At 40.7% G+C, this 16,435-nt stretch overlaps 1 protein-coding gene across 1 annotated transcript in view; it reads left to right on the top strand.

Moving 5' to 3' along the window:
- Positions 1-16,435, top strand: part of steep1 (STING1 ER exit protein 1) — a 55,160-nt gene that overhangs the window by 27,815 nt on the left and 10,910 nt on the right. Inside the window, exon 4 of the mRNA XM_043705059.1 lies at positions 1,700-1,838. Within this exon, the coding sequence (XP_043560994.1) occupies positions 1,700-1,838 (139 nt within the window). The remainder of the gene's footprint in view (positions 1-1,699; positions 1,839-16,435) is intronic.

Raw genomic sequence — 16,435 nt, 5'->3', positions numbered from 1 at the left:
CAATTTTGGTGTCATTCGCAAACTTACTAACCATGTCCTCTATCTTCTCATCCAAATCACTTATATAAATTACAAACAAAGAGGACACAGAACCAATCCCTGTGGAATACCGCTGGTCACAGGCCTCCAGTCCGAAAAACAATCCTCCACCATTACACTCTCTCTCCTGTCATTAAACCGATTATGTATCCAATTGGCAAGCTCACCCTGAATCTCATGTGACCTAACTTTACTAATTAGTCTACCATGTGGAACCTTGTCAAAGGCTTTACTAAAATCCAAATAAACAACATCTGTCATCATCAACCTTTTTGGTAACCTCCTCAAAAAACTCAATCAAGTTTGCGAGGCACTATTTTCCTCACACAAAACTATGCTGATTATCCCTAATCAGTTTTTGCATATCTAAATGGCCATAAATCCTATCTTTTATAATCATCTCCAACAATTTACCCACAACCAAAGTCAGACTCACAGATCTGTAGTTCCCTGCTTTCTCCTTACAATCTTTCTTAAACAAAGGTACAATATTAGCCACCCTCAAGTCATTAGGCACAACCACCTGATGAAGGAGCAATGCTCCAAAAGCTAGTGCTTGCAAATAAACCTGTTACACTATAACCTGGTGTTGTGGGATTGTTAAATTTCTGGATGGGGTCTTGTAATTTCCTCCCTTCCTTCCCACAGCATTCTGGGATACATTAGATCAGGTTGTGGAGATTTATCCACCATTATATCCTGAGACCTCTAGAACTTACTCTTCTGTAATTTAAACTGTTTTTAAAACATGAAAGTTTATTGAATTATTAATAAAAGTTACAATGAATTTGTTCATCAGATTCTAAGATTTCAAAGGCAGTTGAAATGGTCCCCTTTGCAAGGTTAAAAGGGTAGTGCAGGAAGCAAGCTCATTTTAAGCTCTTGCATTTCAAGAATCAAGTCAAATGAGTAGTAGAATTAAAACAATGTGACTACATAAAGTCTTTTCAACATTGTGAAGCTTCGAAAAAGTTTAATATCACAGCAGGCGAAAATAATCCCAAAAGTGCCTGTGGTATAATACATTCCTTAATGTTTAGGAACTAAAAAGGAATTTATCTTCAATGTCAAGAGTTATTTAGCCCACCTCATTTGTAAAATACATCTGTTGTGTTTGATTTATTTCATTCCTTGTATAGAAGGAGGAAACATTTGAAGAGATGATTACCAAAATAAACAGTTAAATTGGAATTTCTTGATTTTGTTTAATGGAAGTCTTGACGCTAAATTGTTAACAGCAAAGGAACGTTTGGCCCATAACAAACCTTTATTAAATCATTTCAGTTTTTGACAGTGTTGACCTGCCCTTTTATTTTAAACTGTATTTTCATGTTTATAGCACTTTGTTTTTGCTATGCGTGCTTCAGTTGTTTAATTTACATGAAACGACACCATGTTCCTTTCATAACCAGCTGAAAAATTCTGAAAGAAGCAGCAGAATTTTGAGAATAAACTGTAAGGAGGTGATTATAAACTTTTAATTTTCTTTTGATTATTTAAGATTTTAATTATCTTTTAGCTGTTGATTTAAAAGATGTACTGTCTTTTCTAAGTATTTGGTTTATTTGTGAAATTTCACACACTTAAGGCTTCTAGATATTTGTTTATCTCTTAGTTGTTAAAAAACCTGGAAAAGTGTAATGACTGTGCAACTTTGCAGATGTGGACTGCTCCTCTTTTATCAGCATCAACAGAAGAATACTCCCGTTACATTTATTGTAGATGGTGCTTTGGTGAAGTTTGGACAAGGATTTGGCACCACGAGTATATACAGCCAAAAGCAGGAACCACCAAAGAAGGTAATCCTTTAAAAATAAGGGAGAAATTTTGAATATTTTTTTTTTTTGCAATTTTCTGTCAACTGTTTAGATAATTAAAGGGTCACCTAACATCAACATTTATTTTCAGTAGAAAGTTGAGATGTGGATAATAGACGAATAAAGGAAAGAAATATCCCAAAATAGTTGAATGTTATTCTAGCAAAGATACTAAAGATTAGATTAGATTCCCTATAGCGTGGAAACCGGCCTTTTGGCCCAACAAGTCCACACCGACTCTCTGAAGAGTAACTCTCCCAGTCCCATTTCCCTCTGACTAATGCACCTAACACTATGGGCAATTTAACATGGCCAAATCACCTAACCTGCACATCTTTGGATTGTGGGAGGAAACCGGAGCACCCGGAGGAAATCCACGTAGACAAGGGGAGAATGTGCAAACTCCACACAGACAGTCGCCCGAGGCTGGATTCAAACCTGGGACGCTGGTGCTGTGAGGCAGCAGTGCTAACTGCTGAGCCACCGTGCCGCCCTAAAGTGACTAACCCAGTAAAATAAGTGGATGTATATTATCCATTATTAATCTTGAGACCCTGGTAATGTCCTGAGGAGCCAGGGTCAAAACCCGCCATGGCAGATGGTGGAATTAGAATCCAATGCAAATCTGGAATTGGGAGTTTAATAACAACAATGAAACCAATTCTAAATGTTAGAAAAACTCATCTGGTTCACTGATGTTCTTCAGGGAAGATAATTACCATTCTGAACTGAACAGAATTGAATTAGGTTTATTGTCACGTGTACTCACATGAGTACATGAAAAGTTTCCAAGTGGCCACTTATGGCACCATCTTACATACGGAACCTAAGGTACAAAGCAGAAAAATAAGGAAAAGAAGAGTTTAAAAAGTTAACTATTATAGTCCTCCTTGCTTAAAAAACGCAAAAACAAAGAAACACAGTTAACAGTTGAACACCACAGTCCATAAGTGCTTGCCCGTCCTGGTACGCCTTGCAAGGGCTCAACCTCCCCAGCTTTGGGATCGGGCTCGACCTTGACCTTGCCCCTGCCGCCACCAGCTGCCTCCGACTGTCTGCTCCTGCTTTCCCTGCTGCCGCCAGGATTTGCTTGCTCCCGCATTCCCGCTGGATTCCCACGCTGGTACCATTCTGGACCCCGAAGAAGCCATGATGCTGCTGAATGCCAGGGTTCTGTGTGGGTGCATCAGCAACCTTACGGCTGACTGCCAAAACACCCAGCTGCTGCTGTCACCACTGCTGTCTCCATGACTGAGCTTCCAATTCCCCCCTCTTTTCTCCCCCCCCCCCCCCACCAAAGATAAGTAAATAAAAGAGAAACTTCTTTAAAAATTAAGAGGAGCAATTGGAGGAGACAAGCTCTGGCTCAGGAGCCTGCCTCCGCCACCATCTTTGGTCACCTGGTCTGGCCTACATGTGATTCCAGATCCACAGCAGTGTAGTTGACTCTAAATTGCCTTTTGGGCACTTAGGAATGGGCAGTAAGTGCCGGCTGTGCCAGTGACACACATACATCCCACATCCTGTGAATCAATTTAAAAAATGGAAATTGACTTTTTGATTCTAAATAACATTTTTGTGAAATGTGAGAGTCACTAGAAAGACCAAGGTTTGTTGCCCACCCCTCATGTCCCCCCTTAACGTGGTGTGGAGCTTCCTTCTTGCACTGCTGCAGTTCAATCGTTCTCAAAACTCACTGAGGCTCTGTGGAGGTTTTCCAGGTGGTCTTTAAAATAAGTGTTTGAGAGGCAATCAGAGACATCAAGTAAAAATCAGTTGGCTATCATGTCATTCATTAGCAACAAGTATGTAAACTTCTGCATTTTTGTCTGAAACATCCTGTTCAGAGATGCCATGACCCACCTCTGGAGAAGGTGGGACTTGAACCCAAACCTCTTGGCTCAGTATTAAATATAGTACTACTGCACCAGAAGAGCCCTGCAACGCTTTGCATTACCGTTGATGATTGTGAGCAACCAGTGATTACCCATGACTGTTCTAATCACCTGATTTCCAACCATCACTGCCATGATACAGGAATGTTTCAAAAGCTCACAAATGTGCTGCTGTAACTGATCCACATTAAGCACAGCTGCCACTGAACCACTGAAAGGTTTGAGATGTATTTCTTGTTTATCTTTTATAAACACTTTTCTTTGAGTATGCGCAGCGGCTGGAAAAAGTGCACAGTGATTTGGCCACAGCAGCCAAAGCAATAGGAAAATATCTTTTTCCAAATATCAAGCAGCCAAAGAAGCTGACCTGCATATTTCCTTAGAATAGTCTGACGTAATTTTACGTTCTGTGTATTTAAATAGAAGTGTTATAATGAAGTATTATGATTTTAGATTGGGGCCTGTAACTATTAGTCCATTTAAACAGAGATTCTTCAACCAAAACAGTTTGAGTGCTAAGTTCTTAAGTTCAGCAATTCCTCTAGCTGGGAGCTTATCTCAATATTGTGAAGGAGGAGTAATTATCTGTACTACTTCCCCGTCCCTTACTGAACTCCACAGTTTTGATGTTGGCCTCCATGGTTATGTTGAACCATTGATGGAATTCTCGTGGATCTTTCGGTCTCATTTTTGATATAATGAAAACATACCCTTTTTTACAATACAATAGCTAATTTTTTTCATTGTAAAGTATTCTTGCACTTGTTTGTTTCCTTTCTTAATCAAATGGTAATGCGGCACACTATAACTACAACCTGCAGATCCCGACGCATCTTGTCCATCGGAGTCCATTATCCAGCTTCGTGGAGGTTATTACGGTGAAACCTGATTTTATTGTAAGATTAGATTAGATTACTTACAGTGTGGAAACAGGCCCTTCAGCCCAACAAGTCCACACCGCCCCGCTGAAGCGCAACCCACCCATACTCCTACGTTTACCCCTTTCCTAACACTATGAGCAATTTAGCATGGCCAATTCACCTGACCTGCACATCTTTGGACTGTGGGAGGAAACCGGAGCATCCGGAGGAAACCCACGCAGACACGGGGAGAATGTGCAAACTCCACACAGTCAGTCGCCAGAGGCGGGAATTGAACCCGGGTCTCTGGCGCTGTGAGGCAGCAGTGCTAACCACTGTGCCACCGTGCCGCCCAAAACCTGGTGTTTTTTTTTCATCTTTTCGAGCCGGAGATTCTAGATAGCTGTCCTTTGTTTTTGTCTTTCCTCTTTACCCAAAAGCTTTGAAAGCAACCATAGCATGGCCATCACCATGTGATGGCTGAGTTTACCTCACGGAGCAGATATTGAACTTGTGAACATGGTGGTGTCAATGCCATGTAACGCGTGTCCCTGTTGAGAGTTTGGAAGAACTCTTAGGATCAACAGAAGGTCAAGCATTTGAGAACAGCAATTACTTGCATTTGCGTAATGCCTTTACCAACCTCAGATGCTTCAGAGGCATAAATGGACATTGGGCTGAATTTTCCCATTTTCAGTTTTTGTTTTCTCAAGTGAGATTCATAGTGCCTAGTCTGCAGTGGCTCATAGAGATTTTTCTCTCTAAGTATTTTGATTTTCTCCTCTATAATGTAACTGGACTCTTTGGTGCATTTTGTCAGAAGTGGGGACTACAGATGCTGGAGATTAGAATCAGTAGCTGAAAATGTGTTGCTGGAAAAGCGCAGCAGGTCAGGCAGCATCTAAGGAGCAGGAAGAAGGGCTCATGCCCGAAACGTCGATTCTCCTGCTCCTTGGATGCTGCCTGACCTGCGCTTTTCCAGCAACACATTTTCAGCTCTGATCTCCAGCATCTGCAGTCCTCACTTTCTCCTCCGATTAGAATCAGTATTAGACTGACATTCCTGATGAAGGGTTTTTGCCTGAAAAGTCTATTTTCATGCTCCTCGGATGCTGTCTGACCTGCTGTGCTTTTCCAGCACCACTCTAATCTTAACTTTTGGTGCACTTTGCCCATCCATTTGTTCAAGAGTCGAGGTGGATATGCTTGCCATTGCTCGAACCATCCACCACTCATACCTCTGATGCCATATTTAAAGTCAGTAGTAACAAATCACCAGGTAATAGTCCAGCAGGTTTATTTGAAATCACAAACTTTCAGAGCACTGCTCCTTCATCAGGTCAAGTCACTTCTCCTAATGAAGAAGCAGCTCTCCCGTAAGCTTGTGACTTCAAATAAACCTGTTGGACTATAACCTGGTGTTGTGTGACTTCTGACCTTGTCCAACACTGGCGTCTCCACATCATGGCCATATTTAAAGCCCAGCTGCACACTCCACAAGGTGCTGCAACAAAGGAACTGTCCTTCACACGATCATCATTGAAGGTATGGCCCAGAAAGCAAAGCCCACTCCTCATTTCACAGATGGGGATGTGGAGGTGTTAGTGGATGGAATTATGGAGAGAAGGGCATTCGTTTTTCCTGATTACCACCGAAGGAGGCCATGCCAACAAAACTGGCCAGCATGGACCCAGTTGGCAACCTGGGTCAGTGTTATGCCCTGGGTTAAAAGAAATGTCCAGCAGTGCAGGAAAAAGGTTCATATAGGAGATGGGATGTCATGTTGCAGCTGTACAGGACATTGCTTCGACTACTTTTAGTGTATGGCATTCAATTCTGATCTCCCCTCTATAGGAAAGATGCTATAACAAAGTTACAACTTGAAAGGATTCAGAAAAGATGTACAAGGGTATTGCCGGTGTTGGAGGGCTTGAGCGCGAGGGAGAGCCTGGGGCTTTCTTTCCCTGAAGTTTTGGAAACTGAGGGGTGACCTTATAAAGGTTTATAAACTATTGAAGGGCATGGATAGGGTGAATAGCTATGGTCTTTTTCCCAGCGGTGGAGAGTCCAAGACTAGAGGGCATTGAGTTAGGATGAGAGGAGAAAGATTTAAAAGGGACCTGACAGGCAACTTTTTTACACAGATGGAGTGCATGTGTGGAGTGAGCTGACCGAGGAAGTAATGGAGGTGGGTACAATTTAAAAGGCATCTGGATGAATACATGAATGGGCAGGTTTTAGAGGGATCTGGGCCAAATGCTCGCAAATTGGACTGGATTAACTTGGGATGTCTGGTTGGCACAGATGAGGTGGACCAAAGGGTATGTTTTCATGCTGAATAACTTTATGACTCTAAGTGCCATCACCTTGTGTCTGCTATTTAATACTGACTTTCACTCAAACTCTGCCATCGTACACTTACATTCTTAAGGCTCATGGACTACAACTCTCATGAGAATGCACCTCATCCTCCCAAATTACTGACCTTTCCTACCTCTGGCATTTCCTACTCAGTCACTGAAAGCCGGTAACTACCTGTTCTGCTCCTGCATCACCATTAACTGTTGTTCCATCCATTTACAGCACACTCAGTCCCTCCCTTTGTGTCATCAAAGGCCATATTTTCTCAATCTGTCTGTTTTCACCTCCACATCACTACACGTGTATTAATGTCTCTACAGTGCCTTGACAGACATTATTGCTATCCCCCGTCTGCAGGACTGACCTTAGCACACGCTTTGGATTTCAATTTAACAAATCACTTGGACCCAAGTGCCTGACTAATCCCTGGGCTGGCATCAGATGAGCATCATGGACTGACTGTGGACGTATCTCCTGACCAACTGTAGTCCCACTGAGGTCCATTAATGACAGCTGCCGTTTGCTTTTGAGATATGGCCTTTTGATTGAACCATATTTGGTGTGTTGGCTGATGTTGCATACTGCAGATTTGACAGTGCTTTGCAGTGACTGCTTCATATCCTTGAATGTGCAATGCTTCCCAGTATGACAAACGGCCTACTACATCTTCTGCAGCAAAAAAAACAATACATGCCACAGGTGTTGACAGTCTCCAAGTAAGTGCAAATTGAGTGAGCATTGACAGCCATAAGGTGCATCCTGTATAGATGCATTTGTGTCTCTGCAAGCAGTGATCTGACAGGAGCATACTGGTGTTGGGTGTCTCTGAGGCTCTGAAGTAAACTGTTGAAAGACTGTTCACCCAAGAGCAAGTATGATGTGGTGGTGAACTGGTGGTTGCCCATTGCCCAACGTGTGTGGATAAAGTGTCATGGAGGATAGTGGCCACGGAATCTAAGGTCATTGGGTAAAGATAATTGATGGTTATGATAAGCACATAGTGAGCTGCAGTTGTCAGTGCCTCTCAGACTCACTGTTGGGAAGTTGCACCATATAGTTACCAAGGACAGAAGAATAGAATTAGAAGTATAAATAAGACAAGGTGGACTTGTAACCAGATATAAGTGTGAGGAAGTAAAGTAGTCACTGTCCAATAGTGAGATTGTGAAATCACGATTTAAAACTTTCGTGGCAAACCAGACTTTTCAGTGCCATTTGATTCAAAATGCTGCTTAGTGCTCACACACAGCCTTTTCTCTGCACATCAATTAATTTAAATAATCATCTGATGCCCTATTGAATGCCTCAAGTGAACTGCCTTAGCCGCACTTCATGTATTTCAATTGATTTTCTGGAAAACCATTTATCTTACCTTGCATTTGTTTCTTTTGCTTTAAAATTGTGCCGTCTGGGTTTTGATCCTTTTACGAGCAGGGACAGTTTCGCCCTATCTGCTGTGTCCACACTACTCACGATTTTGAAAATTTCTATCAGATTCACTCTTAGCTTTCTTCTTTCCGAGGAAGACAGTCCTAATTTCTCTAATCTATCCTCATGGATTGAAGTGTCTCATTCCTGGAAATATTCCTGTAAACGCCTTTTGCCTTCTGTCCACTGCACGTTAATTTTCTCAGTGGTACCCAGAATTGTACACCGAATTCCAGCTGAGATGTAACTAGTGTCCTAAGTACTTCATAATTTCTCTGCTCTTGAACCCTGTCCTCCTACAAATGAAGCCTATTGAATGCTTTATTAATAGCTCTCACCATCAGTCCTGTCATCTTTAATGACTGAGTTATATATGCATTCTGTTGAACTACTTCTACATATTCTTTACAAAAGTACCCTTGCCTCTACATGTTCTTTGCACCAAAGTGCATGATCTCTTGCTTCTCTGTATTGAATTCCATCCACGATCAATCTGCCCATTTTAGTATGTCCTTTTGAAGTTCCCCAGTAGCCTTCTCACAGTTTACAATTCCCCCAAGTTTGTGATGTCTGCAAAGTTTGAAATTGTCCCCTGTGCATCGAGATCATTTATATATCTTGGGAAAAACGTTAGTCCTAATACTGACCATTGAGAGATGTGTACACTCCTTTTAGTGTTTGCAAATGAACTGAGACAATTGCTCAAAATAGCAAAAAGGATTTTTTGTGAAGTATTTTGAGGTATTTTATTCTTACCACTGCTCAACAATTATTAAAACTATCCCCTCAAAGAAAAGGAGTGAAAGAATTGCCCTATGTTTCATATTTCTACTCTTTCCTGGTTCTCTTTTTTATTATATTTCCTAAATAAGCCATCTGTTGTTATCAGTGCACATATTCTTATCCTGATATATACCAAAGTATTTACTTAGTCTGTTGAGCTAGAGGATCCTGGTTACTGAGTTTATAGTTTTTAATCTTTCAGACCAAGGAAGGGGCAATCCGAGATGCACCTGTGGAAAGAGAAATAAACTTATGTTTTATGTCCAGTATAATTTCTTCAGAACTGAAGTTCAAGTTCAGATACTGCCAGCCTGCTAAATTTCTTCAGCACTTTCTGTTATAATTTGAATTTTCAGCATTCACAGTAGTCTTTCTTTGAGCAGACTAATCAGGGGCTTGTTGAACTGTATTTTTGAATTTTTGCTGCCCCAATCTAGTCTTTTTAAAATTTGTTTTCCCAGTTCCTTTCTAACCAGACTTCAGGTGAATGTGCAGAATGTGGAAGTACTTGTTCAAGAACTCCACACACCATCACCTTTTTGGCACAATGAGAATTGAGCAATACATGCTGGTTCCTATCAGCAGAGTGCTTACATCTTGTGGGGGGGAAGTAAGTTAATCCAGTTAGTCTAATTGCTCTTAAAGTCAAAACTTTTGGCAGTGCAGATTTTACAAAATGTTCCTTATGCTGTTTAGTAATAAAGTAAGTTTCAGATTTAGTAAACAGCAACCTAATACAACATGGTATATCATAGTATGTTTAATGTGTATTTCAGCTAACAATATGTTAGTTTTTATTTTTTAAAGGAGCAAGGAGACATTTATACATGAATCAGGTTTCGTCCTGTGCACTAGGAATGATGACAGTGTTAATGACCAAAGTGTGAAGGAAATTACTTTGAACAAGGAGAGCCTATAAAGAAAGCTTACAATTGGAACCTTCCCAAATCTTGGTCAACAAATGGGGACATGAGGGGAAAGACACGATGGAATGGCTGTTAGGGACATTGAGGTTTTCAATGTAGATTGGAAAAATGTAGATGGTCCAATGGAACATGTGGAAAAATATTGATCATTTCTCTTATTCGGTCAATCCCCTTTTCCAACAAATATTCCTGCTTTTCACTGAAGGTACTGATTTGGATACGATGCCACAAGTAACAATCACTGTTTAATTCAAAAACCTAGATTGTGAGTGACGGTAGTAATTGGCTGTGCAAAGCACAGCAACTGATCACAAACCTACTCTTAGTTAATATAGTGGATGTTTTCATCAGGGCATATTGGATACAGCAGAGAGTGAAGTATCTTGATAACTGATTTCCTGCAGATTACTTATACACAGGATATATATGTTGCATCTCACTGATGTTCTGATGGCATGACTCAACTGCAAACTCAGTAGTACAAATGCTAACAGAACTATTGAGACACCTAATGTTGGTTGATTTTACAACCTGAGAGACAACAGTATATTTGTGAGGCTTCAGTATTTTTGGGTTATTCCCAAGGAAGTTATTATGCTAGAATGTAAGCAGTATTGTGTTATGAAGAGTTGAGTTTGTAACAAAGTTGTGGTGGACTGCTTTCAAATGACCCCAGCCAAACATCTTTATGGGAAAATAATTAAAAGCACCTTGGCTGACCTATAAAGCTTAGAAATGTCTCTGGGACAAGCTGAACTTATTTCCAAGGGTGTTTTTGACTATTGCTAGGATTCTGCTAATGTTTGTTTTGATCCTAACATTCTTCACTGCTGATAATAACACCTTGTTTATAGCTCAAACAAGAACTAAATCAACACAAGTTATTTACACCCCTACCCCTCAAGTTCTCTGTTCACTATAACTAATGCAAAAGAGGTGCTTAAGTGACAATGCTTAGAGTTTGAAAACCTGGCAAAAATTAATTTTGATGCTTCCTTCTGTTCTGCTTTGATGTAGTTGAAAATAAAGTATTAAAGTCCCAAATGTTTGGAAAAAAAAGCTGCTGCCAACCTGGCTGTTTGCTTTTTGTTTCCTGTTTTGTTGTTCCGTTGTAATTCTGAATCCATTTTTGGGGAAGTTATATCCTTCATCAAAGTATTCAGTTGCTTAACATGACTTTGTAACCACTGTTCAAAATGTTGCACATAGATTTTGGTTGTTGTGAGCACAATTAAAATAATGATGTAGAGGAACCCCAGACATGAGAGAGCCTGCAGAATAGTAATTTGGTTACAATAAGAGTAGTGACTACCTTATCCCTTCTAGCAGCATTTTTGTCCAGCTGATGGGGAAGCGGTTCCAAACCATAAATCACCAGTAGAAGGTGCAAAATGCAAATTCTGTCAGCCCAACACTGTATGAAAATTGTAAGTTTCTTTTATCTGCATCAAGTTGATTGAGATTAACTTAGGTTCAGCATTTAACTTCTTATGGAACTTCAAAATGTGCATCTCAGAAAATCAAACACAGTAGTTCCCCCACACCCGCGGGAGATATGTTCCAAGACCTACCGTGGAAGCCTGAAACTGCGGATAAGAGCAAATCTATTCGTTTAAATGGGAAACATACCTTCCCAGCATCCCCCCCAGTCCTTTGGAAAATGTTTTTTTCCAAACATTTGGTTCTGGAATGTTTCCAGTAATATGTTCGGGTAACTGAAACCGCAGAAACCGGACCCGCATTTATGGTGGCCGGTCTGTAGTTGGTAGATGGCAAAGGAAACTGCAGTGGCAAAGCTACACATAACAGCCATCCTTCACTTGCTTCAGAGCAATGATAAAGCCCTTCTAGCTGATAAGTAAGCAAGTATTGGGCCCAGATGTTCACCATATCAGAGACTGTCTCTGCTGTGATGGAAGATGTCCCAAATCCCCCAAACCAGGCATTTTCATTTTTCTGGTCAGGATTGGGATGGACCTTGGTTTATGCATGTGTGGTTCACACAGGTAACTGACCTTGTAAATGATCAGCTGTCTTCACTCACATTTCGTTTTGGAGCTCCTTCCCAGATATCTGAAATCTGAATTCAAGATTAGACTAGATTAGAGAAGGACTGTCCTCCGGGCTCTTCATTTGGATGGCCAGAGTACCCTTTGGAGAAGTGAAGTGCCCATGGAGCTATGGTTCCAGGACTACTTCAGAATGGGGGAATCATGTGTTATTTGGGAATGGGGATCATGGACCCGTTGGCATTTATGACAGTGGAGAAAATTTTGAATAAAAGGTGCATAAAATCTTCAGAGCTATCCAACTTGTTAAGTCATGCCAAAGTCAGTCTAGCCCTGTCAAGCCATTCAACCTTGAACCCTTCAAACAGTGTCAAAGCAATCGAGACCCGTCAAAATGTGTTTTTTCTCGATAAGAGTGCAGTCTGAAAAATAGAACTTTGAGTGATAAATTTTAGTTTTTCTCCTATGTGCTTGGATACATCTGGATACAAGATGAATTGGCAAAATAGGTGGAAAGAGGGAAAGTATGCTGGTGGAAATAGGCACAATGTTGACATAGGGAGTTTGAAGTGGTATGCAGAGTTGAGTGTTGAATACCATTTCGGGATTTGAAAATCTATGAGGATAGGTAGAAGGTATAATGTGGCATGGATGGGGAATGGGGGAGTGCACTTTATTCCTCATGCTGAAATAGAGTCATGGAATTGTACAGCACAGATTCGGTCTGTTTGGTCTAACTCGTCCATATCTTAAATTAATCTAGTCCCATTTATCAGCCAATATCCCTCTAAACCCTACCTATTCATGTACCCATCCGGATGCATTTTTAAATGTTGTAATTGTACCAGCCTCCATCATTTCCTTTAGCTGCTCATTCCATACATGCACCAGCCTCTGCTTGAAAATGTTGCCCCTCTGTCCCTTTCAAATTTTTCCCTCGTCACCTTAAACCTCTGCCCTCTAATTTTGGACTTTGATACCCTAGGAAAAAGACCTTGGCTATTGACTGCATCCAGGTTTCTCATGATTTTATAAACCTCTATAAGGTCAGCCCTCAACCTCTAACGCTCCAGGGAAAACAGCCCCAGTCTTTTCAGCCTCTCCCTATAATTTAAACCCACTAAACCTGGCAGTATCCTTGTAAATCTTTTCTGCATCCTTCCAAGTTTAACAACATTTTCCCTATAGCAGAATGACCAGAATTGAATGCAATATTCCTTTGGAAATAGTTTCACTGTTTTAGTTTGATATAAGGTGAACACCTAGCCTAGCAAATTACTATTGGCCCAACTTTGTTCTCACTTAAAGCCAATGATTGATTGCTAACAAAGATGAAATGTCTCTCAAAGCAACACTATTTTTGTTTCAAGATCCAACAGATAGTAAACTTGTGCTGCAGTTCTATGCATCAAAATATCGTCAAAATTGAGAGACACAACAGGTTAATATCAACCTGAAAGAGAAATAGAGGTTAATGCATCAGCAGGATCTTTCATTCTACACCTGAAATGACGAAAATTGCTTTGGTCTCTTGGGTGTTGATTGACGTGCAGCATTTTCTATTATTTGTTTTTGAATTCCAAAACTTTTACTTACATTTGGTAGATGTGGAGCCGAGGCAGGTAAATGGATTTGAAACACTGATTAGTCATGACCTAATTAAATAACGAAGCTAGCACAAAAGGCAAAGTGGCCCACTACTGTTTCTAAATGAAACATCAGATCCATTTTAGTGTCACCTCTTGTGAACCTGACGCTTTATTCAAAAAACCAATTCATCCATGTGAGCTTAGGTTCAGAAAAACTTGATGTGTTCATGGCAAATGCAAGCCATACTCAATGCATAGCAGAACACTAGAAAGCTCAGAGAACAGTGGAATCTTGGGGTGCTTGTCCACAAATCATTGAACGGTTAGTAGGGTAGTTAAGCAGTCACATGGAACCCATTTACCACACAGTGTTCTATAAGAAAAGGGAGGTGATGTTGGATGTTATGAAGATGTGTGTGTACTGTCCTTTAAGAGAGTTAAAAGCAACAGAACTACCTGACAGAACCAAGTGTTCTGAAAAGGAATATAATGTAACATTTGGTTAAATAACTCGTTTAGCTGGTTGCCTGGAAATGATAAAACAGATTCGAATTAGGCCAATTCAAATTATACCCTGAAAAATACGAAACTCCAATCCAGTTTGAATTTAATACATTGACAATCTTAAAAGCCAATGACACAATCCAATGCTTTGGGGTATAAGACCAGGGAAATTGAATAATTGAGAGGAGAGCTGCCAAGTCCTAGCATGTAAAAAGACTGTCTGAAAAAGAGCTCTCTCAAAGGTACCTTTATCGATCAGTAACCTGTGAAGTGGAAATCCCTAAGAAGAAGAAAAGAAGACTGGAATTCGGAGAAAATAAAAGCTGCCTGGTTTTGAGATAATAAGTTTTGTTTTGTAAATCGTAATCGGGAGTTTTATTGGACTAGTATTATAGATGTGAAGCTAACTGATAGATTAGAGTAAGGAATTATAAATAGTTGTTAATTATTCTCTGTTATACTTTAAGAAATAAAGTTAATTTTTACTTTAGCTAGTTCTTGGCCTATCAAATTTTCACAGATTACTGGACATTTTAAATCATTTTGGTGTTGCTGGTTTTAAATTATGCAGGAGAGTTTACTCCATGTCGTAATATGGAGCTGTACAGAACTTTGGTCAGCTCACAGCTGGAGGACTGTGTGCAGTTCTGGCGAGTGTACCAAATGAAGGAAGTGATTGAACTGAAATGGTGTGCAAAGGAGACTAACCAGATGTGGCCTGAGATAAAACCCTTCATCTATGAAGCAAGGCTTGATAAGCCTGGGTTGTTTTATTTGGAGCAGAGAGGTTGAAGGGTTCAGATGGAGGTTAAAAGATTGAGTGACATGAACAGCTTGATTAGATGGCATTTGTTATGCTTAGTTGAAGATCAGCAACAAGGGTCACACATTTTGATTGGATTTATTATTGTCACATATCCTGAGATACAGGGTAAAGTATTGTTTTACATGCTAACCAGACAAATCATATCTTGTATAACTACATTAGGGCAAAAGAACAGAATGCAGATTGCAACATTATAGTTACAGAGAAAGATCAACTCTAACATATGTGAGATCAATTCTTAAGTCTGATGACAGCAGGGGTGAAGCTTTGAGCGTGATTTAGAGGGGTTTTGAGCAAACCAAAACAGAGAATGCTGGAAAAGCGTAGCAGGTCTGGCAGCACATGTGGAGAGTAATCAGTTAACTTTTCAGGTCGAGTGACCCTTCCTCAGAGCGCAAAGGTCTTTTCACTCAGCGGATGCTTACGGGGGTAATTGAGAAGGATAGCCTCCCAACCTTGAAAAGTATTTGGATGACCACTTGAAGTACCACTACATTCAAGGCTATAGGTTGAATGCTGAAAAATGGAAGTGGTGTAGATTTAGCATAGTTTGGGCGATACACGCTCGATGGGGTAAAGGGCCTCTTCAGTAATGTCTGATTCTAAGATTCATGTACCCCAGCTCCAAATATAAGCAAATCTGCTCAATTGCTGTAAATGGGGATCAAGCTCATTCTTTTGAAAACCTGATGCTAAACCATGATTTTCATTCCTGCGTCGTGTGCACAGAGGTGGAAGCAATCCACGTCCAGAATCCTCACCTTTAAAAATGGCCAGCACCACTTCTTATTTTCATTCTGGTGTTCAGGTTGGTTTCAGTGTCAGGCTAGGAGACCCAGGAAGAACTGAAGGAGCAGCCAGTTCCCATTGTGGATTGGGTGGAAAGCCTGCCTCCTTGCTCAAACATCATATTCAAAGGTCAAAACAAAAGAATAAAATGTAAAGAAATCCTCCAGCCCTCATCCCCAAATGTAACCCCATTCCCCATTCATGCCACCAATTCTACCTATCCCCATAAATCTTCAAATTCCCAAATGCTACCCTATACTCCACTTCTCATATCCTCTCATGCTAGGTAAAAACAATGACTGCAGATGCTGGAAACCAGATTCTGGATTAGTGATGCTGGAAGAGCACAGCAGTTCAGGCAGCATCCAAGGAGCTTTGAAATCGACGTTTCGGGCAAAAGCCCTTCATCAGGAATAAAGGCAGAGAGCCTGAAGCGTGGAGAGATAAGCTAGAGGAAGATGGGGGTGGGGAGAAAGTAGCATAGAGTACAATAGGTGAGTGGGGGAGGAGATGAAGGTGATAGGTCAGGGAGGATGGTGGAGTGGATAGGTGGAAAAGGAGATAGGCAGATAGGACAAATCATGGGGACAGTGCTGAGCTGGAAGTTTG

The sequence above is a fragment of the Chiloscyllium plagiosum genome, chromosome 15 (genome assembly GCF_004010195.1).
Source record: "Chiloscyllium plagiosum isolate BGI_BamShark_2017 chromosome 15, ASM401019v2, whole genome shotgun sequence".
In the NCBI taxonomy this organism is placed as follows: domain Eukaryota; kingdom Metazoa; phylum Chordata; class Chondrichthyes; order Orectolobiformes; family Hemiscylliidae; genus Chiloscyllium; species Chiloscyllium plagiosum.
This window is presented reverse-complemented; position numbering and strand designations above follow the sequence as displayed.